At 38.5% G+C, this 26,288-nt stretch overlaps 1 protein-coding gene across 1 annotated transcript in view; it reads left to right on the forward strand.

Moving 5' to 3' along the window:
• ppil2 (peptidylprolyl isomerase (cyclophilin)-like 2) overlaps positions 1 to 26,288 on the forward strand; it is a 286,701-nt gene that overhangs the window by 64,507 nt on the left and 195,906 nt on the right. The window contains exons 7-8 of the mRNA XM_059983207.1: positions 16,076 to 16,167; positions 22,060 to 22,149. Coding sequence (XP_059839190.1) covers positions 16,076 to 16,167; positions 22,060 to 22,149 — 182 coding nt within the window. The remainder of the gene's footprint in view (positions 1 to 16,075; positions 16,168 to 22,059; positions 22,150 to 26,288) is intronic.

A 26,288-nucleotide genomic window follows, 5' to 3' on the forward strand; every position in this document is an offset into this window, starting at 1 on the left:
ATACAATTATTGAAAGCATTGTTTGAAGGCAGTCCACTATATCTGCACCAGGTGTCTGCACTGATTTTGTTCTTTTACAGTCAATCGAGAATGCAGCAGTGTACCTTGGGTGAATTCCTCTATTAATAATCTTTATGTTCCTGTTAGGGTGAAAGGAAAGGTTAAAGGTTTGAGAGCACCATGGTTTTCAAGGGATATTAGAAATTTGGTTCAGAAAAAGAGGGATGTCTACAATAGATATAGGCAGCATGGAGTAAAGGAATTGCTCGAGGAATATAAAGAATGTAAAAGGAATCTTAAGAAAGAGATTAGAAAAGCTAAAAGAAGATACGAGGTTGGTTTGGCAAATAAGGTGAAAGTAAATCCGAAAGGTTTCTACAGTTATATTAAAAGCAAGAGGATAGTGAGGGATAAAATTGGCCCCTTAGAGAATCAGAGTGGTCAGCTATGTGTGGAACCGAAGGAGATGGGAGAGATTTTGAATGATTTCTTCTCTTCGGTATTCACTAAGGAGAAGGATATTGAATTGTCTAAGGTGTGGGAAACAAGTAAGGAAGTTATGGAACCTATGACAATTAAAGAGGTGGAGGTACTGGCGCTTTTAAGAAATTTAAAAGTGGATAAATCTCCAGGTCCTGACAGGATATTCCCCAGGACCTTGAGGGAAGTTTGTGTAGAAATAGCAGGAGCTCTGACGGAGATCTTTAATATGTCATTAGAAACGGGGATTGTGCCGGAGGATTGGCGTATTGCTCATGTGGTTCCATTGTTTAAAAAGGGTTCTAGAAGTAAGCCTAGCAATTATAGACCTGTCAGTTTGACATCAGTGGTGGGTAAATTAATGGAAAGTATTCTTAGAAATAGTATTAATAATTATCTGGATAGACAGGATCTGATTAGGAGTAGCCAGCATGGATTTGTGCATGGAAGGTCATGTTTGACAAACCTTATTGAATTTTTTGAAGAAGTTACGAGGAATGTTGACGAGGTTAAGGCAGTGGATGTAGTCTATATGGACTTCAGCAAAGCCTTTGACAAAGTTCCACATGGAAGGTTAGTTAAGAAGGTTCAGTCGTTAGGTATTAATGCTGGAGTAATAAAATGGATTCAACAGTGGCTAGATGGGATATGCCAGAGAGTAGAGGTGGATAATTGTTTATCGGGATGGAGGCCGGTGACTAGCGGGGTGCCTCAGGGATCTGTTTTGGGCCCAATGTTGTTTGTAATATACATAAATGATCTGGATGATGGGGTGGTAAATTGGATTAGTAAGTATGCCGATGATACTAAGGTAGGAGGTGTTGTGGATAATGAGGTGGATTTTCAAAGCTTGCAGGGAGATTTATGCCGGTTAGAAGAATGGGCTGAACGTTGGCAGATGGAGTTTAATGCTGAGAAGTGTGAGGTTCTACATTTTGGCAGGAATAATCCAAATAGAACATACAGAGTAAATGGTAGGGCATTGAGGAATGCAGAGGAACAGAGAGATCTAGGAATAACTGTGCATAGTTCCCTGAAAGTGGAGTCTCATGTAGATAGGGTGGTGAAGAGGGCTTTTGGAACGCTGGCCTTTATAAATCAAAGCATTGAGTACAGAAGTTGGGATGTAATGCTAAAGTTGTACAAGGCATTGGTAAGGCCAAATTTGGAATATTGTGTGCAGTTCTGGTCACCGAATTATAGGAAAGATATCAATAAATTAGAGAGAGTGCAGAGACGATTTACTAGGATGTTACCTGGGTTTCAGCAATTAAGTTACAGAGAAAGGTTGAACAAATTAGGTCTCTATTCATTGAAGAGTAGAAGGTTGAGGGGGGATTTGATCGAGGTATTTAAAATTTTGAGAGGGATAGATAGAGTTGACATGAACAGGCTGTTTCCATTGAGAGTAGGGGAGATTCAAACTAGAGGACATGATTTGAGAGTTAGGGGGCAGAAGTTTAAGGGAAACACGAGGGGGTATTTCTTTACTCAAAGAGTGATAGCTGTGTGGAATGAGCTTCCTGTAGAAGTCGTAGAGGCCAGTTCAGTTGTGTCATTTAAGGTAAAATTGGATAGGTATATGGACAGGAAAGGAGTGGAGGGTTATGGGCTGAGTGCGGGTAGGTGGGACTAGGTGAGATTAAGGGTTCGGCACGGACTAGGAGGGCCAAGATGGCCTGTTTCCGTGCTGTGATTGTTATATGGTTATATGGTTAATAACTATTAGGAACTAAAACACAGTTTAATAGTTCTGTAGTAGTATTTTATTTAACTGATTTTATTTAAATGCATAATTTGTAACTTAGTTAAATTAGTCCTTTTTATACCTTTTAATTATTTCTGTGAAACTTTGGCTAAATAGGGCAGCCACTTAATTGGGCCAAAATGTACCCATCCTGATGTTTCCTAATTAACCAGAATCTACTGTATATTGGAATGAATGTATGAATTGTGTGCACTTAATACTTAAGAAACATTAATCCATTTTCCAAATGACATCTCTTCCAGCAAAAGTATTGCTGTTTCTAAGATTCTGTCCAGTGTAACTAGTTGTTTGTGAGTACACCTGGACTTGTCTGAATTTAATTCCATGTTGATCATTTCACCTAGCACATAATGCATGTGGGAAGTGTCTTTATTTCATAGCCTAAATATTTAATGTTATGATTCTGGCTTGTACTAAGTTGGTCCCAGTTCAGTTAGTGCAGTGCCAATAACTAGATCAAAAGGAATTTTAAAAAAGGTTAAATTTTCAATGTTATTTAAGTGATTTTTAAAAGTAAATAGTTGGTTATCGTTGCTAAGAAAAGAAAATTTTAAATTGCATGCTTTCTTCATTTTTTAGCCTGTCTACTGACTAGTTCAGTGCTACCTCAGTGTGTTGTTTGGAAGGCTGGGTGTTGCCAAAATCTTGGTTATTGTTGTTTTCAGATGCTTTATTAAACTGCATTGTTTCTGTGTAAACAAAGTACAGTTGGCCCTCCTTATCCGCGGGGGATTGGTTCCAGGACCCCCCCGCGGATACCAAAATTTGCAGATGCTCAAGTCCCTTATTTAACATGTCTCAGTGCGTTGGTCTTTAGGACCCAGCGGAACCCCGGACTTTATTTAACATGCTTCCGTGCAGTGGACATTAGGACCTGGCGCAGCTCTGAATCCGCAGTGTTTCTGGTTCACAAAATTAATCACGATCGCGATTGAAAATAAGGTGGAAGTAATAAAGCGATCGGAAAGAGGTGAAACTCCGTCGGTCATTGGAAAAGCGTTAGGCTACAGTTGGTCAACGATGGGAACAATTTTAATGGAGCATGTGAAAGGCCCTGCCCCGATGAAAGCTACAATTATTACTAAGCAACACAGTGGTTAAATTGTTGAAATACATATGTTTCTTAAGTGTTTTATATGCATAGAAAGGTAAAATATGTACTATATACTAAAAAAACGTTTGACTAACTGATGCTAAATAATACCGGATGTACCTGTTCCGACTTCAAATCCAACTTCAAGACGGACTCAGGAACGGAACTCATTCATAACCCGGGGACTGCCTGTACTTTTATGTCATTTCTAGATTACTTATAATACCTAATACAATGTAAATTCTATGTAAATAGTTGTTATACTGTATTGTTTAGGGAATAATGACAAGAAAAAATAGTCTGTACATGCTCGAGCAACGAGTGCTGGAGAAAGAACTTCCAGGTTTTCCCGATCCACGGTTGGTTGAATTCGCACATGCAGAATCTGCGGATAAGGAGGGCTGACTGTAATATTTTACATGGAGTTAATAGCATCAAATTGGCTTTACACTAGACCATTTTAAAATACAATACAAGGATTATTACTGTAATCTTACTGTTGATAGGCAGCAGATCATTATATTCTGAATGGAAATTAATTGATTTTTTCTGCTGGGGTAAATTGTGTTATGGACAAACCTAATTGACTAAGGATATTCACAAAGAGCATGATTCCACTGTGCACACACTACATTTGTTTGTAATCAATTGATATCCTGTTCAATTCAGCAACCCTATTGATAAATAGCAATAAGCATAAAAGGTAAAGTTAAGTGGTTTATTGAGTGATTTGGGATAATTCTCTGTGGTTGTGCCTCATTAATGCCATCCTGTAATGGACAAGTCACAAATTCTTTTCTGAATTATAGCAAACAGCAACAGCAAAATGTACTAGAGAGCTAAAGAGCGATTTGAAACATTGTGAAGTTATCAAGGCATAATAAAGTTCAAATGTTTCCTCCTTTGATGTCAGTCAGATGGACGCCATTGTATTTGGCTTCCGCAGCAAGTCCTATGTTTTTACTGTTGTGTAAATTCCTCTCCCTAGTCACTGTTTTAAACTGAACTAGACTCATCAGTTTGAGCATCCAAGCTGATATTGTCTTTAGCCTTGCTTCAACACCTTCTGATCTGAAAAATCTGGTCCTTTTGGATGAACAGGATGAATGTGATGAATAGCATGCTTTGCATCCAATGGTTTATCTAGTTCACCTAACCTAATACTTCCATTAGGAAGGTGTGTGGTGTGTCGGCCTTCATCAACCGTGGGATTGAGTTCATGAGCCGTGAGGTAATGTTACAACTATATAAAACTTAAGTTAGACCCCATTTGGAGTACTGTGTTCAGTTCTAATCACCTCTTTACAGGAAGTATGTAGATGCTATATGGAGAGTGTAGAGGAGATTCACAAGGATGTTGCCTGGATTGGAGAGCATGCCTTATGAGAATAGGTTGAGTGAACTTGGCCTTTTCTCCTTGGAGCGATGGAGGATGAGCGATGACCTGATAGAGGTGTATAAGATGATGGAAGGCATTGATCATCTGGATAGCCAGAGGCTTTTTCCCAGGGCTGTAATGGCTAACATGAGGGGGCATAGTTTTAAGGTGCTTGGAAGAAGCTACATGGGGGGTATCAGGGGTAAGCTTTTCACACAGAGAGTATTGGGTGCATAGAATGTACTACCAGCGAAGGTGGATACATTAAGGTCTTTTAAGAGACTATTATATTGGTACATGGAGTTTAGATAAATAGAGGGCTATGCGGTAGGGAAATTCTAGGCATCTTCTCGAGTAGGTAACCTGGTCGGCACAACATTCAAAGGACTGCTTTGAATCGGTGGTCTGGACCATATTCAGAGATCAATCTTCAAATCTGTGTGGATGAGTGTGTGCCTACAAAGACTTGCTGTACATTCCCAAACCAAAAGTTGTGGATGAACTGTGAATGTTGTCTGCTGAAGGCTAGATCTGTGGCATTCAAGGCTGGCGACCCAGGTGTGTACCAGAAAACCAGGTATGACTTGTGGAGGGCTATTTCAAGCTTGAAGAGACAATTTTGAGTGAGGTTAGAGGTGACATCGGATGTAAAATAACATAAAGGCTTGGTCCATAAAAGAGGGCTGAAAAAAAAGTTAGATTTAATAGGGCTTGATAAGATAAACTTATTCAAACCAAAGAATTTACGAAATTCAAACCATATTCATAATGTATATTTAACTATAGGATTAGTTATTTGTTTATTCAATTTAGATAAAGCTAAAGGAAGTGAAGATCCTAAAATAGAAAACAATGAGAAGTCTTGTACAGATTTGTACTCCAAATTTACCCATTGTGGGCAAGGTACTACGACTGATTCTTGTGTCCACAATATTAAGTATCGAATGTTAACTGCCCAATAGTAAAATCTTAGGTTTGGCAAAGCCAAACCATCTTCCTCCCTTAGGCTTCTGTAAATATTTTTTACTTAATCTAGGATGTTTATTCTGCCACACATACGAGGATATTTTGGAGTCAATAATGTCAAAAAAAGATTTAGGAATAAAAATTGGTAATGCTTGAAATAGATGTAAAAATTTGGGTAAAACTATCATCTTGATAGCATTAATTCGACCAACATGACAAAGATAATGGGGACCATCTAGTAATAAGTTGCTTGATTTGGTCAATTAAAGGTAAAAAGTTATCTGTGACAACTTTAAATGGTAAGTGTTTATAGATTGAAACTTGTATATTTAATGGGAATAATTCACTCTTATTAAAATTAAGTTTGTAGCCGGAAAAGCTACGAAACTGAGCAAGCAAGGATAAAATAACAGGAATAGATCTCTCAGGGTCAGAGATGTATAGTAACAAATCATCAGTGTATAATGATAACTTATGTCCCTTCCCTATGGGTAATACCAAAAATATTAGGTGAGTCACGAATAGCAATGGCTAAAGGTTCCAAAGCAGTTTCAAATAATAGAGGACTTAAAGGGCAGCCTTGCCTCGTACCACGGGACAGCTGAAATTGGTAAGAACAAAAGCCAAAGGTTTATAACATATTACAAACCCCATTTCCAGAAAAGTTGGGATATTTTCCAAAATGCAATAAAAACAAAATTCTGTGATATGTTAATTCATGTGAACCCTTATTTAACTGACAAAAGTACAAAGAAAAGATTTTCAATAGTTTTACTGACCAACTTAATTGTATTTTGTAAATATACACAAATTTAGAATTTGATGGCTGCAACACACTCAACAAAAGTTGGGACACAGGCATGTTTACCATTGTGTTACATCACCTTTCCTTTTAATAACACTTTTTAATCATTTTGGAACTGAGGATACTAATTATAGTGATTTGCAATTGGAAATTTTGTCCATTCTTGCTTGATATAAGACTTCAACTGCTCAACAGTCCGTGGTCTCCATTGTCTGATTCTCCTCTTCATGATGCGCCATACATTTTCAATAGGAGATAGATCTAGACTGGCAGCAGGCCAGTCAAGCACACGCACTCTGTGTCTACAAAGCCATGCTGTTGTAGCCCGTACAGAATGTGGTCTGGCATTGTCCTGCTGAAATAAGCCTGGACGTCCCGGGAAGAGACATTACCTTGATGGCAACATATGTCTCTCTAAAATCCTAATATACGCCTCAGAGTCAATGGTACCTTCACATACATGCAACTCACCCATGCCATGGACACTGATGCACCCCCATACCATCACAGATGCTGGCTTTTGCACCTTTTGCTGATAACAATCAGGATGGTCGTTTTCATCTTTGGCACGGAGAACTCGACGCCCGTTTTTTCCGAAAACTAGCTGAAATGTGGACTCATCTGACCACAGCACACGGTTCTACAGTCTTTCGATCCATCTGAGATGAGCTCGGGCCCAGAGAACTCACCAGCGTTTCTGCACAGAGTTGATGTATGGCTTCCTCCTTGCATAATACAGTTTCAAGTTGCATTTCTGGATGCAGCGATGGACTGTGTTAAGTGACAATGGCTTTCCAAAGTACTCCCGAGCCCAGGTGGCTATAATAGACGATAGACAATAGGTGCAGAAGTAGACCATTCGGCCCTTCGAGCCTGCACCGCCATTCTGAGATCATGGCTGATAATCTACTATCAATACCCAGTTCCTGCCTTGTCCCCATATCCCTTGATTCCCCTATCCATAAGATACCTATCTAGCTCCTTCTTGAAAGCATCCAGAGAATTGGCCTCCACTGCCTTCCGAGGCAGTGCATTCCAAACCCCCACAACTCTCTGGGAGAAGAAGTTTTTCCTTAACTCTGTCCTAAATGACCTACCCCTTATTCTCAACCCATGCCTTCTGGTACTGGACTCTCCCAGCATCTGGAACATATTTCCTGACTCTATCATGTCCAATCCCTTAATAATCTTATATGTTGCAATCAGATCCCCTCTCAATCTCCTTAATTCCAGCCTGTACAAGCCCAGTCTCTCTAACCTCTCTGCGTAAGACAGTCCTGACAACCCAGGAATTAATGGTCACAGTAGCATGACGGTTTCTTAGGCAGTGCTGCCTGAGGGCTTGAAGATCACGCGCATTCAACAGTGGTTTCCGACCTTGCCCTTTACGCACTGAGATGTCTCTGAATCTTTTCACAATATTATGTACTGTAGATGTTGAAAGACCTAAATTCTCTGCAATCTTGTGTTGAGAAATGTTCCTTTTGAACTGACTAACAATTCTCCCACGAATTTTGGCACAAAGGGGTGAGCCACAACCCATCCTTGCTTGCAAAGACTGAGCCTTTAATGGATGCTACTTTTATACCCAAGTCATGATACCTCACCTGCTACCAATTAGCCTGCTTAATGTGGAGTCTTCCAAACCGGTGTTACTTGAATATTCTGTGCACCTTTCAATCTTATTTTAACTCTGTCCCAAATTTTGTTGCAGCCATCAAATTCTAAATTTGTGTATATTTACAAAATACAATTAAGTTGGTCAGTAAAACTATTGAAAATCTTTTCTTTGTACTTTTGTCAATTAAATAGTTCACGTGAATTAACATATCACAGATTTTTATTTTTATTGCATTTTGGAAAATATCCCAACTTTTCTGGAAATGGGGTTTGTAATCCATGATATAAGTTTTGGGCTAAAATTAAAATTTTGCTGCGTATTAAATAAATATGACCATTCAACTCTATCGAGCACTTTTTCAGCATCTAAGGAAATGACAAATTCTGGTATTTTAGATGAAGGAGTATAAATTATATTAATTAATTTTCTAATGTTAAAGGATGAATAACGAATTTTAATAAATCCAGTCTAGTCTTCAGAAATAATTTGAGGTAATATATTTTCTAATCTAGTGGCCAAAATTTTAGTAAAGATCTTGGAATCCGTATTCAGCAAGGATATAGGCTGATAGGATACACATTCAATAGGGTCTTTATCTTTTTTAAGAATTAGAGAAATGGAGGTGTCATAAAAAGATTGTGGTAGTTTACCTACAGTTAATGCATCTTTTAAAATTTTACAAAGCCAAGGAGAGAGTATGGAAGAAAAGGATTTAAAAAATTCTGCAATATAACCGTCCGGACCAGGGGTTTTACTGAGTTCATTGAAAAAATAGCCTCTTTTATTTCGATTTCTGTAATAGGTGCATCTAGAAATACACAATCTTCTGCTGTTAATTTCGGGATATTCAACTTTCTTAAGAATTCATCCATTATGGAAGAATCCTCAAAGAGTTCTGATTGATAATAGAGAGTTATAAAAATCTTGAAAGGCTTTATTTATCTCTTAATGATCAATCGTCAAAGTGCCATCTTGTTTACGAATCTCCATTTACATAAAACTGACTTCTGGATTTAATTAACTAATTTTCGGTCGAGGAGGATAATAACAAACTGCTCCATTTGAAGTTCAACTCACTTTTTATGAAGTTCTTTACTAGGGGTCACAGAGTAAGGCTTATCAATTTCATTAGTTTTATCAACCAATGTAAGTATTTCAGTGTTAATCTCAATGTAATCTCAATGGCTCTTCACACGGCCTTAGACCACCTGGACAATACAAGCACCTACATCAGGATGCTGTTCATCAACTATAGCTCAGCATTTAATATCATCATTCCCACAATCCTGATTGAGAAGTTGCAGAACCTGAGCATCTGTATCTCCCTCTGGATCTTCGACTTCCTGACCACAATCTGAGCGGATAGGTGATAATATTTCCTTTGTGCTGATGATCAACAATGGGGCACCTCAGGTGTATGTACTGAGCCCACTGCGGTACTCTCTCTATACCCATGACAGTGTGGCTAGGCGTAGCTCAAATACCATCTATAACTTTGCTGCCTTTGTTGGTGGAATCTCAGAGGGTGTACAGGAGCGAGGTATGCCAACTAGTGGAGTGGTGTCGCAGCAACAACCTTGCATTCAACGTCAGTAAGATGAAAGAGCTGATTGTGGACTATAGGAAGGGTAAGATGAAAGAACACACACCTATCCTCAGAATTGAAGAGAGTGAGCAGTTTCAAGTTCCTGGGTGTCAAGATCTCTGAGGACCTAACCTGGTCCCAACATATTGATGCAGTTATAAAGAAGGCAAGACAGCAACTATACTTCATTAGGAGTTTGAAAAAATTTGGTATGTCAACAAATACACACAGATATACCATGGAAAGCATTCTGACAGGTTGCTTCACTGTCTGGTATGGGGCGGGAGGGGAGTGGTTGGTGCCGGGGCTACTGCATGGGACCGATAGAAGCTGCAGAGGGTTGTAAATTTAGTCCGCTTCTTGGGTACTAGCCTACAAAGTACCCAGGATATTTTCAGGGAGCAGTGTCTCAGAAAGGCAACATCCATTATTAAGGACCTCCAGCATGCCCTTTTCTCACTGTTACCTTCAGGGAGGAGATACAGAAGCCTGAAGACACACACTCAGCGATTCAGGAACATCTTCCCCTCTGCCATCCGATTCCTAAATGGACATTGAATCGTGAACACTACCTCACTTTTTTAATATATATTATTTCTGTCTTTTGCACAATTTTAATGATTTCAATATACATATACTGAAATAATTTACTTATTATTATTTTTTTTCTTTTTCTTCTATATTATGTATTATATATTCTATATTATGAACTGCTGCTGCTAAGTTAACAAATTTCATGACATGCCAGTGATAATAAACCTGATTCTGATCCTAAATGAGTCATAGAGTTCTACAGCATGGAAACAGGCTGTTCAGCCCACTTGTTTCATGCCTACCAGTGGGCACCCTTCAATCAGTGAAATGAATTTTTCTTGAAAAGAAAACAAAAGATTTGGGTTTTAACTACTCATTTGATCATCCTTGTCATCTGTTGGTCTTCTGGGGTGTGGCTCATAGAAACCAGATGAACTTTGCCCACCTGTTTCATCATTCTTACCATTAATAAACTCCACACCCATTTCTTCTCCCTCACACACTTGCTCTACCTCACCGTCTTCCACTCACTCTCTTCACCCCAAGTCCCTTCTCCGCACATTCTTCCTGAATTCCCTATCTACGTTCATCAAATTCGTAAGGGATACACATCTTCCCACCTCTTACTCTTCCCAATGGGCTCCCAGTCACCTAAACTCTATAGTAGATTAAAGTAAAAATGTTGCAGATGCAGCAAAGTTTGTAGCATCTATAGTGGACAGTTAAAAAAATGGTCTCTAAGATTACAACAGAATCTAGATCAACCAGGAAAATGTACAGGGCAATGACTGATGGAATTTAACTTGGACAAGTGTAAAGTGATAGATGTATGTTAAACCAGAACCAGTATGCAAAAGACTCCAAACTGTACAAATACAAAAAGAAAGAAGAAATAATGATCATCAAATAAGCAATAAATATGAATAAAAGATGATGAGTCCTTGAAAGTGAGTCCGTGGGTTGTGGGAAAGCAAGGATGTAATGTTGAGGGTTTATAAGTTACTCGTGAGGCCTCACTTGGAGTGTTGTGAGCAGTTTTGAGCCCCTTATCTTAGAAAAGATGTGCTGACATTGGAGAGGGTTCAAAGGAGGTTCAGGAAAATGATTCCGGTATCATATCATATGAAGAGCGTTTGATGGCTGTAGGCCACTACTCACAGGAATTCAGAAGAATGATGGGTGACCTCGTTGAAACCTATCGAATGTTGAGAGGCCTCGATAGGTTGGATGTGGAGACGATATTTCCTGGGAGGCGAAGAATAGAGGGACACCCTTTTAGAATGGAGATGAGGAATTTCTTTGGCCAGAGAGTGGTGAATCTGTGGAACTCATCGCTGCAGGTGGCTGCGAAGGCCAAATTATTGAGTATATTTAAGGCCGAGGTCGATAGATTCTTGATTAGTCAAGGTGTGAAGGGATATGGGGAGAAGGCAGGAGATTGGGGCTGAGAGGGAAATTGGATCAGCCGGAGAGGTATTTAAAATAATGAGGTGGATAGATAGAGCTGACGTGGATAGGTTTTTTCCATTGAGAGTAGGGGAGATTCAAACAAAAGGACATGAGTTGAGAGTTAAGGGGCAAAAGTTTAGGGGTAACACGGGGGGTAACTTCTTTACTCAGAGAGTGGTAGCCGGGTGGAATGAGCTTCCAGTATAAGTGGTAGAGGCAGGTTCGATTTTGTCATTTAAAAAAAAATTGGATAGGTATATGGACAAGAAAGGAATGGAGGGTTATGAGCTGAGTGCAGGTAGGTGGGACTTGGTGAGAGTAAGCATTCGGCATGGACTAGAAGGGCCGAGATGGCCTGTTTCCATGCTGTAATTGTTATATGGTTCTATGGTTGTTATGAAATGGCAGAGCAGACTTGATGGGCTAAATGGCTAATGCTACTCCAATATCTTTTGGTCTTAGGGACATACACAGTTAATGGCAGGGCCTTGGGGAATGTTAGTCGACAGTGAACACTTGAAAGTCCTCCTGACTAGTTCACTGAAAGTGGCAACACTGGTAGACAGGGTGGTGAAGAAGGCATATGATACGCTTGCCTTCAGTGGCTGAGGCGCTACACAGGAATTGAGATTTCATTGTAGAATTATGTAAATTGTTGAGTAGACCACAGTTGGAGTATTGTCCGCAGTTCCTATTGGCTCACAACAGAAAGGATTTGATTAAACAAGAGAGGATACAAAAGGTTTCACAGGAATGTTGCCTGGACTGGTGGTGGAGTCATAAAGAAAAGTTGGCAGGTCTTGGAGAGGAGTCTGACACTTGACCAATAGAGGCTAATAAAGTTATGAGGTGAAAGGCAGTGGAATCTAAAACTAGAAAGCACGGGATTCAAATGGGGTAGGATAGAAGGGATCTGAGAGGCAAGTGTTTACACACATTGGAGTGCTGGTACAGTATATGAGATGAATTACCAATGGAGGTGGCAGAGGTGGATAAAATTATGGTGTTAGAAGGCTATATGAATTGGAAAGGTATAGTAGGATATTGATCAAATGGGATTAGTGTAGAGATGGACATATTACTCAGGATGGGCAAGCTGAGGCAAAGGGCCTGTTTGCATGCTGTATAACTCTGTGAATCTCCCCCACAAAGTGATTGACATTGCTTGGACCCATGCGAGTTTCCATAGCAACACCTGTGATTTGGCAGAAGTGAGTGGAGTTGAAAAACTTGTTCATTGTGGGAGTTAAGTTCAGCCAAACAAAGGAGGCTGATGGTGAAGAGAGACTGTTTGGCCTATGTTCAAGGAAGAACAAAGAGTATGTTTGATTTCTAACTTATTAATTTGGACAAAAGGTCATCAATCTGAAATGTTAGCCAATTCTCTCCCAACATAGAATGCTTTTTTATTTTCTGATTATAGCATCTGTATTATGCTTTATAATTTTACAAAGATTTGCAGTTTGTTTCTTATTAGTGCTTAGAAATGGATCAGCCTAGCAGCTGCCTTGCAGTATTCACTGTATGTTACTTCCATTTCCGATGATAGTTTTGCTAGTGAAGCACTAACAATGTTATCTAGCTCGCCATGTGTGCTATTCAGATTACCGTAGATTCCGGACTACAGAGCACACCTGATTAAAAGCCGCACACTCTAACTTTAGAAAGAAAATCAATTTTGTACTTGTACAAGCCGCACCGGATTTTAAGCCGCAGGTGTCCCACGTTGTAATATGAGATATTTACACAGAAAGATATTACACGTGAGGATTTTTTAACTTTTAATTAAATCCGTATGGTAACATAAACAAATATATATTGCAAATGCTTTTTTTCGAACAGTGCCTGTAACACAGCTTCTTTTAAATATACATACGTATCGGTAACACACAAATTACGTTGCGTATACTTTTTTACTGAACAGTGCACGAACAACATCCCAATATCTCCTAACGACTGGTAAAAAAATATATATATACTGCAGCCTACCAGGAAAAGTTATTGATCGCCTTCTTCATCTTCCTCCTGCGCACTAAAACCATCAAAGTCCTCTTCTTCAGTGTCCGAATTGAATAAAACCTCAGGATCTCGTCACCCACTTCAGTCTCTTCGTTGTCGCTCTCACTTGAGCGCACGCGGTCCTCTTCATTACGCAGCAGTCCAGCCTTTCGAAACCCGCTGGTGATGGTGGATGTTGTGACATGGCTCCACACATTTAGGATCCACTGGCAGACTTGAGTTAAAGATGCTCTTCGCATGCGTCCTGTTTTGGTAAAGGATTTCTCGCCGCTCGTCATCCAAGCCTCCCACTCAACGCGCAGCGCCACTTTAAATGCCCAGTTCACGCTGATGTCCAGTGGCTGCAAATACTTCGTGGTGCCCCCAGGAATCACAGCTGGAGTTGAATTTGTACCCTTGATGGCAGCTTTCACTGAACTTTCATTGTCAGCCGCTTAAAAAATCACCATCGGTGGAAGCTTTAGTCCGGATGCTGTGCAGCTCAGAACACAAGTAAAATGCGTTCTCTCATGGCCACTTGTTTTCAGTGTGATGGATGAGTCACCTTTTTTATTAACAGTCCGAGTGAGAGGCAGGTCAAACGTCAAAGGTACTTCATCCATATTTATGATATCATCTGGCCCGATGGAATTCTCCGCTATCTTTGTTTGAGTGAATGTGCGGAAGTTAGCAAGCTTTTCCTCGTGGTTGGGAGGGAGCTACTGACACAGAGTCGTGTGTACCCTGACGGACAGGCCTTTTCGTCTCATAAATCTAAAACACCACGATGGCTCACCTCTAAAATCTTCGATTTTCATTTTGGTGGCGATTGCTTTAGCCTTCAGTCTGATCTGCACGGTGGAAACACCGCGGCCGCCTGCTCTCTGTGTGTTAACCCAGTCTTCAAGAAAGTTTTCAAGTTCGGGCCATCTGCTCTGATTACCTCTGAAAGCTTTTGTCGTCTTTTTGCATTGACTCAGTTCTTCACGCTGGCGTCTCCACCGTCTCAACATCGATTCATTTATGCCAAGATTATGTGCAGCAGCTCGATTTCCTTCTTCAACCGCCAGATTGATCGCCTTTAACTTAAAAGCTGCATCATATGCTTTTCTTCGAGTGTTTTCCATGTTGATGAGGGTGAGTACAAATGACTGATTTACAATAATTTAATTGTGAAAGTGCGCTTGATTTATCATACAATTTCATTGGACCTCTGTGAACTACTCATCAATTTTATTGGTCTACTGTTACGAGGCAAAATGTTTTTGGCGGCATGAAAAAAAACATGCATTAGCCGCACCGTAGTATAGGCCGCAGTGTTCAAAGCGTGGGAAAAAAGTAGCGGCTTATAGTCCGGAATTTACGGTAAATGGATGAATATACATCTGTAAGGAACAAAAGCTGCTTTTAGTTTCAGTACACAAAAATATGATGTTGAAGTACATTTGCACTTCTCCCAAATAATTGAAAAAATTATCTCTGATATTTTGATTCCATATGATGGAATGTTTCCTGCTGTGTTTTGATGCAGTTTAATTCTCAGAAACTTTCTAGACTAGCTACATTTTGTTTCCCATTGAGATACTGCATCTTAACACTTCCTATTTGAAGTTTAAATAAGAAATATATTATTCAATTTGAATAAGGTCCATTACAAAATAAAATTGATAACCCTAAGGAATAGGATATCTTCTCAATTCTTAACACATTTTGGGGAAAAATAGCAGAACACTTTGAACTTTATATGGTTCACAACATTTACAATGTGCTGAGGAAACAATGTCTTAAATTGTAATTTCTCAAAATCAACAGCATTTCTTCACCACTCTGTGAGTGATGTTTTGCCAGTGTTACCAGTTGCACCTTTTATTTCCAGCTCTTTTTACAGTTTGACTTGAAGTGTGGTATTCCCAAATAGGTCCAGAACAGAGAATTCCAAGCTTGTGATACTTTTCCAAAGCCTAGGTCGCTCAAAGAATCAAAGTTAACAGCATACTTCTATAGTCGTTGCATTGATGGATATTAAATCACTGATTTTAGTAATGATGCTGCTTCTCCAACACATCTGAAGGACCTGTCTGCGCTGTAATGTTCTACGTTTATGTGTTTCAATCTTGTCCAGGGGATTGGTCAGGGGCTTGGGTGGAGGCACACGAGTTGATGGTGAAGATGTGATTGCCAGTTAATGCAGTGGATTCTTGCTTTTGGAAATGTAGAATCAACTTGCATGGAAATTCAACTAGCCACTTACTTACATTTGTATTGTTCCTGATTGCATTCAGAATCTTTACTGAACCTTAAGAATGATAAATAATGGACAATGAATTTGAATCAAAAAAAGTATTCAAAGCATTAATTTTATGTAAAAGATCACTTACTATTATTTTGCTTCTCTTAGGAAAGTATCACTGCCCAGTGATGTACTCTGTCTTCACAAACAACTCGCATATATTGGCAGTCAAGTCTTCAGGAAATGTCTATTCATACGAGGTGGGTAATACCTCTTTGATTGAGAAATCCAAAATAACACTTTCTATTAACCTCTGGGCCATTTCTATTCTTTAAGAGCAGAACATGTGAGAAGTCAGACAGCATCTGTGAAGAGCAATAAAAATACAGTTTCAGGTTGGTGACTATTCATCAGAACCATGATGAAGGTAAATAAAAATTCAAGACAGAAAACCTTGCCCTTATCAGAGGATTTTTGGGCAAGAAGACTTATGAAAAGATTCAATGCTGATGAAAAGTCATCTTCTGAACATCAACTCTTGTTTTTCTCTCCATAGACACAACCTGACCTTCTAAGTGTTTCCAGCAATGTCTGTTTTTATTTTATTATCTGCAATTTAACATTCTTTGAAGAACCAGAATAGTCAGGCATGCACTGTCTTTTGTGTTTTGATGTATTGTTGTGAGAAAGCATTAGAGAATTACCCATGATTAGAATTTTCTATTTGCTTTTTTTAAAATTGAAGCAATGGTATCCTTGTTGCTTGACTCTGATCAGTAAATAATGTATAGCTTTAGATCAGGGTCTCCCAACTTGGGATCCACAGACCTCTTGGTGAATGGTAGGGGTTTAGGGCATAAGAAAGTTTGGGAACACCTCGTCTAGAGAGCAGTTGGCCCAATGGGCTCCATAATATTTACATCTTATAATGCTATGGGAAAGTACATCAAATAAAAGGGAAAGGGCATAGTTTGAATACTGAATAAGTAATCGATCTTGATCCTAATCAAAGAAACACATAATGCCAGTACATCAGTAGGAATGGAAGTTATTCAGATCATAGAAAAGAGAAAAACTGATAAAGAAGAAGAACAAGGAAAACTGCCTGAAGGACTATGTAATTGCCAAAGCAAATACTAGGGTGGTGCCAAAGGAGCTGTAAAATATAGTCAGCTCTCCTTATCCGCGGGGGATTGGTTCTGAGACCCCCCCCCACAGATACCAAAAAACGTGGATGCTCAAGTCCCTTATTTAACCTGAATCAGTACAGTGGCTTTAGGACTCAGCGAAACCCGGACTTTATTTAACATGTTCAGTGCGGTGGACATTAGAACCCGGCACAGCTCTGAATCCGTGGTGTTTCTGTTCATGAAAATAATCACGATCATGATTGAAAATAAGGTGGAAGTAATAAAGGGATTGGAAAGAGGTGAAATGCCATTGGTCATTGAAAAAGCGTTAAGCTACAGTTGGTCAACGATCAGAACAATTTTAATGGAGTATGCAAAAGGCCCTGTCCCGATGAAAGCTACAATTATTACTGAGCAACGTAGTGGTTTAATTATTGAAATACATATGTTTCTTAAGTGTTTTATATGCATAGAAAGGTAAAATATGTACTATATACTCAGAAAAACATTTGACTAACTGACGCTAAGTAATACCAGATGTACCTGTTCCGACTTCAAATCCGACTTAAAGATGGACTCAGGAACAAAATTCATTCATAACCCAGGGACTGCCTGTACTTTTAAGTCATTTCTAGATTACTTATAGTACCTAATACAATGTAAATTCTATGTGAATAGTTGTTGTACTGTATTGTTTGGGGAATAATGACAAGAAAAAATAGTCTGTACATGCTCAAACAACGAGTGCTGGAAGAGCACTTCCAGGTTTTCCCAATCCATGCATGTGGAATTCGTGGATAAGGAGGGCCGACTATACGCTGATAGACAAACAAGGCAGTGACAAACCAGTCAGTTCAACTACTGTAACGGCAGTTTAGTCCTCAAAATGTGCCTGGAATTTTACCATTTTTGATAATTACTCCCTGTAGGATGTTTAACTCTGTGATCTCTTATTAATCCATCCTCATTGCATACAATATGACCAAATTTGCAGTAGCCAAAGTAGTCTACATTATGATCAGAGAAATAATCCTTATTGCAACCAACAAATTCCTCTTCCACAGTGCCCTTGCCTGTTTAATTAGTATGTACATTAAAATCACCAGAGAAATTTGCAGATCCCTTTTTACATGACTTTAATATTTCCTTATTTATGTTTTGTCCTATCTTGAAACAATATTTATGAACTACTTTTCCTTGAAAAAGGATCTGGTGCTTTTTTACTCTTTCCTCTTCCCTGCTTTTCCTTATTTCTTGTCAAACTGATTTCACATCGTGATCTATTGGATTTATTCTCACTATTACACTTTATAACTTCCTTGGTTAAGAATGTGCTACTCTACCTCCTTCTCTGTTTGCCTTTTACTTCAAAACATAAAGTAGTGTGGAATATGGAGCTCTTAATCCTGGTTACTCTGCATCTACAAGTCTGAAACAGTTTTAAAATCAATCGTCTTAGATACATTAACTCATCTATCTTGTGTTCATCTTAAAAAGTCTTAAACTTTTAACTTCTTACAGATGAAAGGCTCCAATGATGGATCTCAGCCTGATATGTTGACTGTTTATTCCTTTCCATAGCCTGATCTGCTGAGTTCCACCAGCATTTTATATGTTACTCTGGAGTTAGAGCATTCGCAGAATCTTTTGTGTGTATTTTTTACTCCGGCTACAATTTCTGTTTTTTGCCTTTTCTTGTCATGCTTTGATTTTCATTCTCTCTTTCATTACCTGTGCCACTACTCTCTCATTTATAAGACCATGGAACAGCACAGTGCAGGCTCTTCGGTCCATAATACTGTGCCAACCCTTTAATCTGTTGTAAGATTTACTCACCCTTACATCCTACGAAGATCTCCAGTTTTCTTTCATCCATGTGCCTATCTAAGACTATCTTAAATGTCTCTAATGTGTCTACCACCATTCCAGTAGTTCCATGCACCTACATTCTGTAAAAAACAAACACCTAACTCTGACCCCCCCCACCATGCTTTCCTCCAAACATGTTTCTTTTTGATTTATTAAACTTAATGTCAATTTAACCACTCACTGCCCCACTCCTCTAATTAGTGTAAAGCCCTGTCTATTTGATTTTCTATGGGACTGGTTCCAGCAGAGTTCAAATGAAGCCCATCCCATGTGTGATGAAGGATTTGAGCTACAGGTTAAAGTACAGATGCCCTTGTTACATTAAAGAAAATTGGGAGGAGATTTGATGCCGTGGTAGCAGCTATCTGTGGCTGTTTTAGATTGGTTAAATAAGGTGAAGTTGTGCCATTTAGCTGATGTTTTGAAGAACAGGGGACACTTCCAAAATGATGGGTAAATGAAACGAGGGTGTTTTAAAAACCTTAAAGATTAGTTTTGAGCTAGAACTCATCACCTGTAAAAGTGGTGCAATCTAATTAGACTAGTGGCCAAAAGGGAATTGTATCGACGCAAGGAGGTCGAAACAAAAACAATTTAACTGTCATTCAACCATACCTGAATACAGCCAAGTGAAACGTGTTACTCTGGGGCCAAGGTGCAAACACAGCACCAACAGTCAAGTTTCTCTGCAAGGTGCTGACCGTGGGACAAAATGATCTCTTGTGAGTTCTATGATTATATTCCATAAATAATCAAAAAGTCTAATGGAATTCTAGCCTTTGTATTAGTGACTCGAATCCAAATGGGAAGAAATTATATTGTGCCTTTCCATAAGCCTCTTTACAACACTGTTGGATGACTTGAAGAAGTTTTAGGGATCATACTCTAAAGTTGATGTGTTAGCCTTTCATTTTGCACTCAAAATGAGATACATGAACTGAGAGTGGAGATATGATCTGATGGCCTTGATAACCATTACACTTACATAGTTCCAGGATGTCATAGATTGGGACCTGAATATCAAAGGGTGTGTGATTATGTGATTGCCAAGAAGTTAAGACAAGTTGGAGGAGAGGCTCTGTTAATGAATGATGGTTTTAGCATAGTAGAATGGGGAGCAGAATATTAAATGCAAGAAATCACTTGTTGGTGTGGTGCATTGGTCTTATAGTAATAACCTTTAGATAGAGTATTCAGGAAGGTATAATGGGAGCTTGTCAGAAATATATGGCGACAATCAATGGGAATTTTAATCTAGAGATGCACACTAGTGGGGAAAAAAAACATCAAATGGGCAAAGGGAGCCTAAACAAAGCGGTCATAGTGTTTTCAGTATGGTTTCTTGGAACAGTATGTTGTGGAGCTAACTAGAGAGCATGTTACTCAAGGCTGATATTGTGCCATAAGATAAAATTGATTACTGATTTAGTAGTGAATGCTCCCTTAGGTAGCAGTGATCATAGTATGAATTATATATTCACTGGGAGAGAGAGAATAGTGGGTCCAAGACAAGTAATTTAAATTTCAATAAGTGCAATCATGAAAGCAGAGCAGGTCATGATTGCATTTGTTTAAGTTTAAATTATGTGTCAATGCTCATTTCTTAACCATGAATTAGTTAAGTGATTGGTTATTTCAGATGATGTAGCAGCTACTGTATCTATGAGAATAAATTGCAGACTGGTAGGGGGATCTTCTAAAATATATAACATAAAATCTGCCAATTGCAAAAGAAATATTCAAAGGGGAGGATCAACTATCCATTGCTAACTAAGGAAGTAAAAGGTAAAATCAAGCTGAAAGAAAAATCATAGAATTATTCAAACATTTTAAGGTTGATTAGAAAGTTGGATAGAATACAAATGTCACCAAAGATTAAAAAGGAAGGAAAAACTGGAGTGTGTAATAAAACTAGGTAGAAATGCTATAGGTAATAAGTGTTTCTGCAGATATTTTAGAATGAAAAGATTTAGATTAAATGTTGGTTGCAAATAAAACAAGTCTGAGGAATTAATCATAGGAAATATGGAAATGTTGAATAAATTAATCAAGTATTTTGAATCATGATAGTATATACTTATACAATAGCAGAAAATGGGAATTGCCGGGGGAGAGTAACTCAGGAAAGTTTATCACCAAGGAAATTGTGTATCGAACAATTGCTGTCAAGTTCCAGGTCATAGGGTAACACAGCACGGAAACTGGCTCTTTAACCCAACTCGGTCGTGTAAACCAGGATACCCATCTAAGCCACTGGAATTGCTGAGTGACACTACCACATAGAAATATTTGGTGTTGTTGATGGTAGGTGAACTGAGCCTTAGCTTGTGTGAACCAAGTGATGGCATTTTGCTCCCAAAACTCTGGCAGCTTCAAAGCGAGTGTGTTGGCCAACATGTTCAAAACTCCAGAATCATTCTGGAGTGGGGTCGTGAATGTAGGTTTCCGCAAATCAAACAAAGTTTTAACGAAACACGTAGCACATTTAATTGAACTCCAAGACCCATACAACAAAAGTGCTCTAAAAACCTTTTACGTAATAACGTCATCATGTCAGACCAGCCTCTTAAAGTGAATCACCAACTCAATGTGAGTGGTTGTGATTTATGTACAATGGGAAGGGAGTTCATTGGGGATCAATGAATAGACAAGGGAATCATGGAGAAAGAGGAGAGTGATGGTAGGGATCGCGTTTGTTAAAGGTGGTGAAAGTTGCAGAGAATGCTGTGCTGCATTTGAAGGCTTTTAATGGTAGGCAAGGACAAGAGGAATATCGCTGTTAAAGCGATGGGAAGATGGATTGAGGGCAGATATCCAGGAAATATAGAAGATGTGAATGAGGGCAGCATCAACGGTGGTATGAACATGTCTTTCCCATTGAAGCAGTGTAATGTATGGTGACCACAGTGTTCGGACCGCAACCTTTTCCAACTGATATAGACATAATGAGCAAAATATACTCCTATGCCACACATTTTGTGATTTGATGATCTTCCATTTCTGCTATGCTCATGGTTAACCACAAATTTGAAATAATTAGCTTACTTTTTTGTACCTAAATTATTTTATAGCTTAAGCTACCATTTTTGTGCTTTTAATGTGGTTGGAAGAAAAAATAACTATTTAGAAAGTCAACCTTTTCCTTCTAATCAGGCTGTGGAGCAGTTGAACATTAAGACCAAGAATTTTCAAGATTTGCTAAGTGATGAACCTTTTACTCGGGAAGACATCGTTACACTACAGGTATGGAACCTTTCTTTTGCTTTGTGGAACTGCTTAGAAAATGTCAGTAATCATGTTGCTTTTAATTCTGTATTATGCAACACTCAGTGGTCACTTTATTAGGTACACCTGTACATTTGCTTATTAGTGCAAATATCTAATCAGTCAATCATGTAGCAGCAACTCAATGCATACATGATCAAGAGGTTCATTTGTTCAGACTAAGTATCACAATAGGGAATAAATGATTTAAGTGGCTGACAATAGAATGATTGTTCGAGATGAGATGTTTTGAGTACCTCAAAAGCTGCTGATTCCTGGGATTTTCACACACAACAGTTTCTAGAGTTTACAGAGAATGGGGCAAAAAACAAAGGAATATCCAGTGAGCAGCAGTTCTGTTAGCAAAAATGCTTTGTTCGGAAGAGAATGGCCAGACTGATTCAAGCCAACAAGAGGGCATCAGTAACTCAAATAGCCACGTGTTACCACAGTGAAGTGCAGAGGAGTGTCCTCTGAATGCACAGCACGTCGAACCTTGAAGTGAATGGGCAAATACAAGTGAAGACCACGAACGGACGCTCTGTACCACTTTACTTGGTACAGGAATTACCTAATAAAGTGGCCACTGAGCGTAAATCTGCAGTTCCCATGAAAACTCATTACACCAAGCAAAAGTAAATTATGTAGTTATTTATTTAAATAGTGAAAGACTGTAGAATGCTGTTGTGCAGCGGGACGTAGAAGTGCTTGTGCATGAATCACAAAAGGTTGGTTTGCAGGTACAACAGTTTATCCAGAGAGGAAGTGGAATGTTCGTCTTCATTGGGAGAGCAGTAAGTGAATGAAAGAGCACTTAATGATCACTGATGAGCTTTCTATGATTGGACTTTAACTGAATGATCACTGATTGAGAAAAGAACAGGACTTTCAATGAAATGCCATTCAATTTATTTATCATCTTTATCTGTTACCAAATAAATATCATTTATTTATGATTCTGTTTAAAAAAAATGATTTCAATTCATCAGCAAATTCCTTATTAACTCTAGAAAAAGAAAATACATAAACTTATCCAACAAATTTATTTTTTTCATCCAGGTTGCAATTTCTGCATTTCTATTTTATCTATAAAAATCCCTGCATTTTTAAAATTCTGTTTGTAACATTTTTTTTAAGCTTTCTTTCTAAACTTGGTCTTATCCTATTTTATATTCATGAGGTTGCATTTTATGGCCCTATAGAGCTCTATTCAGACAGTACTCAGTTTTATTAGGTGAAGATAATCATGAGCTGCAGTAATATGGAAAACAAGATAATTGAATGTCAAAGGCAGATCTAGATCGGCAAAAGCAATTCTAACATCCAGCCAGTGGCACGTGACATTGGAAACAGTGGACCGTTGAAAGATGAAAAGCGATTGAAAGTATATCATAGATGTATCACATTTATATCCACATTTAAAAAATTGCTCAAGAATGCAATTTACCCAATAGATAAATACCTCCATAAAATTCTCATGGAAATTTGGTGTGCTGGAATGAGCTCTCCTTTGTCTGAAGCCTTGCTTTATTAATTTTCCTGGTGACCAATTTTAAGACGTTGCCATAGTATTTGATACACTGAAGAATAAATCAATTACCTCTTATTTCCATCACTGTAGAATAATGGTTAATAGATAAACAGTTTAGGCTGGTTCATTGGCTATATTTAAGAGGAAGTTAGATATGGCCAAAGGGATCAGGGGAAGCAGGTACAGGGTTCTGAGTTGGATGATCAGCTATGATCATACTGAATGGCGGTGCAGTCTCGAAGGGCCGAATGGCCTACTCCTGCACCTATTTTCTATGTTTCTATGGTTTATCTCATTTGAAAATCAATAGTTGTATTTCATTTTACATCTATTTCATATTTCCTTACAACTCTTCAGAGCAATCCCGTTGCCCCATTAATTTACTTGTAATATATATTTTTACCTGTTCCCATTACATCTCTCTGATTCTCCCACTTGCCACATATGCCAGTGTAATTTATAGTCACCTGTTATTGCTTTGCGATTTACACATTCAACGTTGAATCTTCCCTTCCTCAGGCAAGTAACTCAAAGCTACTGTGCTGTGGCACTAGCTAAAGAATTTTCTGTTAAAAGTGGATAACAGTATGGAGTCCAGTGTCAGGACTGGATCACTTGATCCTTCATCATTATTATTATTATTATTGTATAAATGAATTAACAATATCACTCTTACCATCTCTCACCCAGTGGTTAGAGGTCGAACTGGTAGCAAGCAATAGATTGTACAGTGAACATCGTCGATATAATCTGGAAACTTTTCTAAAAACTGGAGGCAGCTTAAAATCTAAGTGGGATATTTTGACAAACAAAATGTGAAATATTGTCATGTAGGAATTATGTGCTTCATCTCAATTTCAGATACAGCATTATAGTTGATGTGTAAATATAGTTGTTGCTGAGCAGCAAGCTTCTGGGCAAGTAAATAAGTTTAGGGAAGTTAATTGAGTTAACCAAGCATACTTATTCTGATTTCTAAGTGCAACACCACTATATGTAGTCTCTAAAATAAATAAATCTATTACATTTGTTTGATTTATAGTCTTATAAGTCGGAAAGAGGATTTGATGTGCTATTATAATTATTTTTCTTTGAAAACATGACCTACTTGCAGTGATAGTGTTAGTTATCAGTCTTTATATAAAAAACAGATTTTGTCCATTTGTATCCAGTTGGATTTTCATGCTATTGGATTGGTTAAACCTTTATTTCAATATATAGTAAATTACTAGAGCACAAAGTCTGCACAAATCCACTGAAAAGCATTTACTAATAATAAAGATTTTTATTGGCATTCTTTATTTCATAATCGAGGCCATTAAAATCCAAGTTGACAGATTTCTGAGAAGTATGGTGACCTTCTACCTTTCAAATTAAAAATAATCCAACACCATAATTTTCAGTTTATCTCAAATCTAGACAGAGAAACTTCAGGATCATTGTTTTAAGTGAGAATTGTAGCTATGTTCTCCTTGAGAACAGGCAGCTGGTTAAAAGTAATGTCTTTTACAGTGGAGCAAAGAGAATTACAGAGTCATAAGAAAGGAGCTGGCCAGAGTTGATTGGAAGGGGACACTAGCAGGGATGACAGTAGAACAGCATTGGCTGGAGTTCCGAAAGTGCAGGATCAGACCACCGTGGCTGACAAGGGAAGTCAAAGACAGCATAAAAGCAAAAGAGAAGGTATATAATAGAGCAAAAATTAGTGGAAAAGTAGAGTATTGGAAACTTTTAAAAACCAGCCAAAGGCAATAAGGACAGAAAAGGTGAAATGTGAAGGTAAGCTAGTCAATAATATAAAAGAGGATACAAAAGCGATGAGAGTGCATATCAAACCATTGGAAAATGACACTGGAGGGGTAATAATGGGGGTAAAGAAATGGCAGACAAACTTAGTTAGTATATTGTGCCAGTCTTCACTGTGGAAGACACTAGCAGAATGCCAGAAACGTGAGAGTGTCGGGGCAGAAGTGATAGATATTTATAAGGCATTAGAGTCAGTTGATGTTGTTTATTTGAATTTTCAGAAGGCATTGACAAGATACGACAATGGATAGAAGATTAGCTGACTGGCAGGAGGCAAAGGGTGAGGATAAAAGGGGCCTTTCCAGGTTGGTTGACAGTGTCTAGTGGGGTGTCTCAGGACCCAGTGTTGGGCTGTTTCTTTTCACAGTGTATGTCAGTGATTTGGATGAAGGAATTGATGGTTTTGTGATAACTTTGCGGACGATACGGAGATAGGTGTAGAGGCAGGTAGTGTTGAGAAAGTAGGGAGGCTGAAGAAGGACTTTGACGAATTGGGGGAATGAGCAAAAAAGTGGCAGTTGTAATATAATTGATGGAAGTATGTGTACATGCACTTTGGCAGAGGGAATAAAGGCGTGAGCTATTTTGTAAATGGGGAGAAAATTGTGTAGAGGGATTTGGGAGTTCTTGAGCAGGATTCCCTAAAAGGTTGAGTTGGTGGTAAGGAGGGCAAATGGAATGTTAGCATTCATTCTGAGAGGACTAGAATATAAAAGCAAGGATGTAATGCTGAAGCTTTATAAGGCATTGGTCAGACCACATGTGGAGTATTGTGAATAGT

This window comes from Hypanus sabinus, chromosome 10, assembly GCF_030144855.1.
Source record: "Hypanus sabinus isolate sHypSab1 chromosome 10, sHypSab1.hap1, whole genome shotgun sequence".
In the NCBI taxonomy this organism is placed as follows: Eukaryota; Metazoa; Chordata; class Chondrichthyes; order Myliobatiformes; family Dasyatidae; genus Hypanus; species Hypanus sabinus.